Source organism: Diaporthe citri (genome assembly GCF_014595645.1).
Source record: "Diaporthe citri strain NFHF-8-4 chromosome Unknown scaffold_5, whole genome shotgun sequence".
Lineage (NCBI taxonomy): Eukaryota > Fungi > Ascomycota > Sordariomycetes > Diaporthales > Diaporthaceae > Diaporthe > Diaporthe citri.
In genome coordinates this window covers 1,623,942-1,632,418 of record NW_025064850.1, presented here as the reverse complement: position 1 = coordinate 1,632,418, position 8,477 = coordinate 1,623,942, and the positions used below count along the sequence as shown (strand labels likewise).

Below are 8,477 nucleotides of genomic sequence, written 5' to 3'. Positions count from 1 at the left end.
GCCATTATTATTAAAGTTACCTTAATTATAGTTGCCTTAGTTAAAGTTGCTATAGCTAAAGCCTCCCTGGTTATATTTACCACGGCTTAACGGCTTATTATCTTAATACTAGCAGTTAATATAATATGCTTTATTTTCTTTATTATTAATACTTTAATTATCTTTATTATAATATTAATTAGCGTTATATTAAAAATTAAGTTTAAGAAAAGATTTTAATCTTAAGAATAACGCTTTATATAAATATTTAAGATTAAAAAGTGCATGCTATAATTTTAGCATACTTATATAAGTATAAATAATTATTATCCGTAAGAAGTTATCCCCTTAATAAAGTGCGCTAAGTGCTTATTAATATAATTATAATTTATTAAATATTATAATAAAAACCTTTTAAAAGTACTTATTAATATTCTTTAAGTTAGCATGCATTTTATTAAATGTAATTAAGGTTTAATTATGGAAATATTATTAATAATTAACTTTTATATTAAAGTAAGCTTTAAGCTTTAAGTATATATTATAAATAAAGGACTTTATGTTAATATAATAAATATAGTAAATCTTAGTATGGTTTTTAAGAATTAAGGGAAATATTGCGTGGAATTATTTAAGTTTAATATTTATTATTTAGTAAATATTAAGAAAGATCCTTATTTTATTATTTAATAAATTATATAATTCGCCGCCTTAGTTTTTATTTTAATTTTATATTTTATTAAATTATGCATTGTTATTAGCATTAAAAAGATTATTTATTATCTCTTAAAAGGGTAGGTTTTAATATAAATTATATGCTTATAAAGGTTTTAATGCTATAATAAATAATAATGCTGGGTATAAAGTCTTTATTAACTTTTTAAAGGGAATGCTTATAAATTATTTTTTAAGTTATAAAGTTTTTAAGTATTTTAATAAACTTAGTTTTTATTAAGATAATATCTCTTAATATTTTAAGGGAGCCCTTATATTTAATTAATTAAGGGTTTCCTTTTTATAAGATAATAATTATAATATTTATTATAAGGAAGTTAGTTGGATAATATTTTATTTTAATTTTATAAATAGTTAAGGATAAGGAGGTTATAGTTTTTAAGATTCTTTATTATCTTTAATAAAGGGAATTAATTGCTTTAAGTTTTAATAAAAAGAAGCTATAAATAATGAAATTATATTAAAAGCTAAGGTTTTTTAAATTTTTTAAATAATAGGTATTTCCTAAGTATTTATTATTTTTAGCTTTTAAGATTAAAGCCATTAAGTATAAAACTTAAAAAGTTTATGTATATTAGCCGCCTTATATAATTCCTTTTCCCGCTATAAAAGATATTTATTATATATAAATAATACTTTTAGGTTAATATATTGCTTGCTAGCGTTTCCTTTAATATTAACTTTTTTCTCTTAAAGGAATTTCTTAAAATTTTAAATAATAATTAACTTTTTAAATATTATTATATTTTAAAAAGCAAAGTCTTTTATAAAGCATTAAAGTAAATTATTATTTATATTTTAATATTTTATTATTTCCTTTATAAACTTAAAAATAACAGTATTTACTTAACTAATTATGCTATTTACCTTTATTATTAATTTATTTTAATAGCTAAAATTAACTTATTAACTTTAAAACTTTTTATTAAGGTTAAAAAGTAATTAAAGTTCTTATATAAAAGCATTATTAATATTTAAGAGTATTTCCTTAGCATTATTATTAAATTTAGCTATTTTATTAAGCCGTTAAAATGTTTAAGTAATTTATATATAGGGGAAAAAGAAAGAGGGTAATTAAGGGGATGTAATAAGGTTATTTTAAAGCATAAAAAGAAAGTATTAATTATGCAATAAAAGAGTGTTTATTAAAGAGTATTTATTAACTTAAGTAAATATAGGTTGTTATTTATGTTAAAGTAAAGTAATTATAGGCACTCTTAGCGTTAATTATATGATAAAACGCGTTATATGGTTAATAAATTTAAGGTATTATTAAGGACTTATTAATTAATAAGTTAAATCTTTGTAATAAAAAGGTTAAGGCATTATTAATTTCTTTTTATTGGTTTTAATTATAGCATAGCTATTAGCACTTAATTAAATAGGGTTTTGTTATTAATAATTGCTTATCTTTATAATATTAATATTAATTGTTTAGCGTAAATATCGTAACTTAATTAAAGTGGTTCCCGTTATTAATAATTGCTACTTAATTAATGGTAATATAAATTTATTGCTTATCTTGCTGTTTATAACTACTTATAAGCAATTATTAATTAATATTAATTGGGTTAACGTATATTAATTAATAATAAATTGGTTATATTTAAATTAGTTATATAAAAGAAAGGAAGGTTGCGGCTGTAAGCTGCAAAACCTCCCTTTGGCTATAAACTATCTTAGGGTAGTCACGTGTTGCTGCACGTGACCCTTGCCTGCCGGTGCTTTAATGCTAATTGCTTATAATGCTTATCACCCATAGTGTTGCTATCCCCCTATGGCATGTTCATAACCACAATATATTATATTTAATATTATTTTTTTTATAATATATTTATAATTATATTTTTTTATAATATAATTTATTAAAAAATAATAAATATTACTTAATTATATATTTTATTTTATATATAAAAAACATTTATATATAATTTTATAATTTTTTAAGCTTATTATAAGTTAAGTTTTGCTTATTATAATTAATTAATAAGCTTTAGCTTTATAAAAATAAGCTTTAATATAAATATAAATAAAAAGTAAATTTCTTTCTTTATACTTTAAATATAAACTTTATTTAAATACTTTATAATAAATAATTTAAAGTTAATTTATAATATATATTTAAAGTTTTTTTATATTATAAACTTATAATATAATTATATAAAGCTTAATATAATAAAATTTAAAAAAAAATAATAATAGCTTATTAAGCTTTTTTTTATTTTAAAAAACTTTTATTTTAAAAATATTTAATAACTTAATTAATAAAAATAAAGATTAAATTTATAATAAATAAAAAAATAATTAATATTAAAAGAGCTTAATTTTTTTATATATTTAATTAGCTAAAAACTTTTTATAATTAATCTTTACCTTATATTAATTTTATAAAGATATTTAAAGAATAATTAAAAAGCTTTTTAAAAAAGGTTTGCCTTATATTTAAAAACTTTTTTAAATAAAAACATATTAAGCTTAGCTTAATTATATATTATAATAATATTATAAGTATTATAAGCTAGCCTTAAGTTATTTATTATAAGGTATTTAAATAAGGTTTATATTTAAAGTATAAGGGAAAAGGTTTATTCTTTATTTATATTTATATTAAAGCTTATTTTTATAAGGTTAAAGCTTATTAATTAATTATAATAAGCAAAGCTTAAATTATAATATATCCTTTTTTTTTTAAGTCTTTATAATGGGTTTTAAAGAATAGCTATATAATAAAAAATAAAGAATATTATAGTTTAATTATAAATTAAATATTATTCTTTGCTTAATTATTTAATTATATTTTAACGCTTTTTAATTATATTAAAGGCTTAGTTTATTATTTATAATTAATATATTTTTAATCTTTATAATTTAATATATTAATTAAAATAAGTTAATAAAAAATAATTATTTAAGTATAAGCTAATAATTAAATTAATAGCATTTTTATAATTCTTTAATATAAGCCTTTTATATAAGCTTTTTTACTTAAAACCTTAAAATTATAAATTTATTATATAATTTATAATTAATTAATGCTTAATTATAAGTAATTTACTTTATTAATAAGAATTTCTTAAATTTTAAGTATTTTTATAATGTTAAATTAATTAATATATAGCTAGTTTATTTTAAGCTTAAGTTAACATTAAGTTAATATTACTTTTAAGCTTTATTTTATAAAAAAAAATTTATATTCCTTTAAATAAACTTTTTTTCTTTATTAACTTTAATTAATAAAAATTATATCTTTATTTTTTTATAATAATTAAGGTAATTATATTTATAATAATTAAATTAATTATATATAAAATACTTAACTTTGCTTATTAAAATTATTATAATATTAATATTTATTATTTTATTATTTTAAGGTTAAATATTATTTTTTTTATTATAGCATTAAAAACATTTTTATATTATTATAAGGTAAAGTAAAAAGCCTTAAATATATTTAGCTATTTTTTATAATTAAGCTAAGCTTTTATTATAAAGGTTAAATTATTAATTATTAATAATATTTTATATTTATTTAATTAACTTTAAGCTTTTATTATATAAATTAATTAATTAAATTAAATAAGAAATTTTATTATTCCCTTTTTATAATATTATTATAATATAATTAAGCTAAGCTTAATATACCTTTATTTAAAAGGGTCCTTAAATATAAAGCAAACCTTTTTTAAAAAGCTTTTTAATTATTTTTTAAATATTTTTATAAAATTAATATAAGGTAAAAATTAATTATAAAAAGTTTTTAGCTAATTAAATATATAAAAGAATTAAGCTTTTTTAATATTAATTACTTTTTTATTTATTATAAACTTAACTTTTATTTTTATTAGCTAAGTTATTAAGTATTCTTAAGATAAAAGTTTTTTTAAATAAAAAAGGGCTTAATAAATTATTATTATTCTTTTTAAGTCTTGCTATATTAAATTTTATATAATTATATTATAAGTTTATAATATAAGAAAACTTTAAATATATATTATAAGCTAGCCTTAAGTTATTTATTATAAGATATTTAAATAAGGTTTATATTTAAAGTGCAAAGGAAAAGGTTTACTTCTTATTTATACTTATGTTAAAGCTTATTTTTATAAGGTTAAAGCTTATTAATTAATTATAATAAGCAAAGCTTAAATTATAATAATAAGAAAGAAATAATAAAATTTCTTGCTTAATTTAATTAATTAACTTATATAATAAAAACTTAAAGTTAATTAAATAAATATAAAATATTATTAATAATTAATAGCTTAACCTTTATAATAAAAGCTTAGCTTAATTATAAAAATAATTAAATATATTTAAAGCTTTTTATTTTACTTTATAATAATATAAAAGTATTTTTAATATTATAATAAAGAAAGATAATGTTTAATTTTAAAATAATAAAATAATAAATATTAATATTATAATAATTTTAATAAGTAAAGTTAAGTATTTTATATATAGCTAGCTTAATTATTATAAGTATAATTATCTTAATTATTATAAAAAATAAAGATATAGCTTTTATTAATTAAGGTTAATAAAGGGAAGAAATTTATTTAAGGGGGTATAAAAATTTTTTATAAGGTAAAGCTTAAAAGCATTATTAACTTAATGCTAGCCTGGGCTTAAAGCGGGCTAGCTATATATTAATTAATTTAGCATTATAAAATGCTTAAAATTTAAAAAATTTTTATTAATAAAGTAAATTGCTTATAATTAAGCATTAATTAATTATAAATTATATAATAAATTTATAATTTTAAGGTTTTAAATAAAAAAGCTTATATAAAAAGTTTATATTAAAGGATTATAAAAATGCTATTAATTTAATTATTAACTTATGCTTAAATAATTATTTTTTATTAACTTATTTTAATTAATATATTAAATTATAAGGGTTAAAGGCGCGTTAATTATAAAAAATAAGCTGGGCTTTTAATATATTTAAAAGGCGTTAAAATATAATTAAATGGCTAAGTAAAGAGCGATGTTTAATTTATAATTAAACCATGGTGTTTTTTATTTTTATTATATAGCTGCCCTTTAAGATTTACATAAAGACTTAAAAAAAAAGGATATATTATAAGTTAAGCTTTGCTTATTATAATTAATTAGCGGGCTTTAGCCTTATAAAAATAAGCTTTAGCGTAAATATAAATAAAAAGCAAATTTTCTTTCTTTATACTTTAAATATAAACCTTATTTAAGCACCTTATAATAAATAATTTAAGGTTAACTTATAATAAAGCTTAGCTTTAAAATTAATATAAATTTCTTAATATATTTTTATATATAAAAAACTTAAATTAAAGTTTTATAACTTTTATTTAATTTTTTTATTAAAATATAAAAACTTTAAAATAATATTAAAAAATAATATAAGTTTATTAATATATTTTAATTATAATATAAAGTTATTTTTCCTTATATTTCTTATATAAAAATATAAAATAATATTATTATTTAATATTTATTACTTTTTAATAAATTATATTATACTTAATTTAATAATAAAAAATAATAATAAAATTAAAAAAATAATTTTCTTTTTATATATATTTTAAATAAATTAAAACTAAATTAAGAAATGTAAAAAAAGTATATATGAAAAAAAAGGTGTTAATAGTTAGGCAAGTTACTAGCGCCAAAATGGTACGATTGATTGCATATGAGAGTAATAGTGCCTTTTTTTTTTCATGCTCCCACCTCTAGGATTTGTCTTGCGGGGTTAACAGATCCACAATGTGTGGGCGAGCCATCCCACTATTGCTCCTGCTTCCTGTGGCCTGTAGAAAGCCAAAAATTGAAATACAGGGATCGGACACAGCAGTGTATTTGAATCTTATTTGGTGCGAGGTCAGCCGTGACAAATATTCGCGCGGGAGCAGTTGTCCACTTCTATGCAGTACATGGCTTGTAAATAGCCGTCAATAAGTCTCCCCCACCGTTTTTGACTAAGAGATGTGTTGCGAGGGAAGAAGACCGGCCCAAAAAGTAGAACCAACTCGCCCAGAAAAAGTCATGCACACAGAGTTGCCAGAGTTACACTTCTTCAACAAAAACAGGTTTTTGACAGTTTCCCCAGCCAGTAGCCTTCCCTCGACCCACGGTCTGGCCGAGTCCATATATGCAGGCTTTCCGTGAGACCGGCCCGCCTGCCTGCCGAATAAGTCACTGTCATCGACGCCATCAGACCATAGTCCTCCGTACGCATCTGTTAGGGCACCGTCAGACAACCCTGCCCGGGGAGATACAGTTGATTACCGGAGACAGAAAGTGGCTTCTCATTAAGCCGCAGAGCACAGGCGACGGACCTGGGGTCACTCTGCTTCCTCTGGAGCCGTGGCCGCGCGTGGCCGTGGCAGGGGCCTCGTCACGGCAAGTGTCTGAGTAGGTTCCCAAACGCCGTCACGGCGGGGTTGGGCCCCACGGGTGTGTGGGTAAGCCACGCCCCGTACCGCAATCGTGAAAGTGACCGATTGCGTCGTCCATCGCTGCCCGTCATCTTCCTCCATTTTCGGCAACCGACAAGTGCGTGCTTGTACTTGCTCTTTCAGGACCAAGCCACTTTGGACGCAACACTCAGCAGCCAGGCAGCGTCTTGCCAGCCGCCTTCCTCAGCCTTAGGGGCGGGCATCCGTTGTTCGGACAAGATGGTAGCCCCTTCGAATTGCCTCTCGTAAGGTGTCTCGGGTGTAGACACATCTGCCTCGCCATCTGAGCCCTCTCCGTCGGGATCGTCGTCCTCGTCGTTTTCTTCTACGGAGGCCAGGGTCCACCCAAAGATGTTCCCAAACCAGGTGCCCGGCCGGGACTGGCCATTCTTGACCAGCCTCCTCACGTCGGCTTCGTCATCCTGATCCATCTCGCCGTCGAAGCCAATCGCCTCGAGCTTCTCGTCGAGGTTGACGAAGTCCGGACCGGGTGCGTAGTCTCCGTGCGGGGCGTGGGAGGCAAAGTAGCCCTCAATGCTGGCCCTCTCGCCGGGTGTGATCAGCTGGCTACGGCTACCTGTCCGGCTTGCGTGGAAGCTCCCGGTACGACTGACCAGCGGCGACTCGTCGCCCTCAAACAAGCCCAGGCTCCCCCTCCGGCTGGCATGCTTGCTCGCGATGGCGTTCTCGCGGGCTATCCTCTCCCTCTCGAACATGTCCGGGTCATGGTCGTCCTCGTCGTCCTCTCGGTCGCCCTGCATGCCCGTCAGGCTGGTCGAGCTCGCGCGGGACACCAGCCATGACTGGCCCTTGGACTCCCGCGTCTCGCTGCTTATAAGCACCCCGGCGCGGAGGAGCCAGTCGCTGTCGGTCCGGCCGCGGGCAGACACATGGTCTTCTTTTCTTGACCCGCGCCGCTGCCCGCCAGGCGATGTCGTGCCGGACCTGGGCGTCTTGCCCTGTGGGCCTATGTGGACGGCGGACTTGCTCTTCGGCAGGGGCGTCGCGGAGCCCTGGCGTGAATGGTGCCGGGTCCTGGAGGTTCCTCGCCTGGGGGAGCGGCTCAGCAGGGAGGGAGTTGTGGGGGCGGACTTGCCCTGGATGTACGAGGTAGAATAGGTGTGGATGTTCAGTTCGGTAAACATGATCTCAGTGTCGTTGATTGGAAGCTTTGTGGTCAACGGAGCAAGGGAGAGGTGGTTGAGGTTCGTCAAGGAGCGGTTCTTTCGGCGGCCCTGGCTCGAATGCTGGTTATAAGCAGATGCTGCGTCCATTTTGACGTGATTTGCGCCCTTGGCGGCAGGTCAGGCCAGGTGCTATTCCCGGGGG

General features: G+C 26.2%; 1 protein-coding gene across 1 annotated transcript; it reads right to left on the bottom strand.

Moving 5' to 3' along the window:
* Positions 1 to 7,267: 7,267 nt before the first annotated feature.
* INS49_011133 (uncharacterized protein) lies at positions 7,268 to 8,422 on the bottom strand (the record flags this gene model as incomplete). Its single annotated transcript, XM_043171852.1, has 1 exon — positions 7,268 to 8,422. The coding sequence occupies one exon, from the start codon at positions 8,420 to 8,422 to the stop codon at positions 7,268 to 7,270; it is 1,155 nt and encodes a 384-aa protein (XP_043023597.1).
* Positions 8,423 to 8,477: the final 55 nt, after the last annotated feature.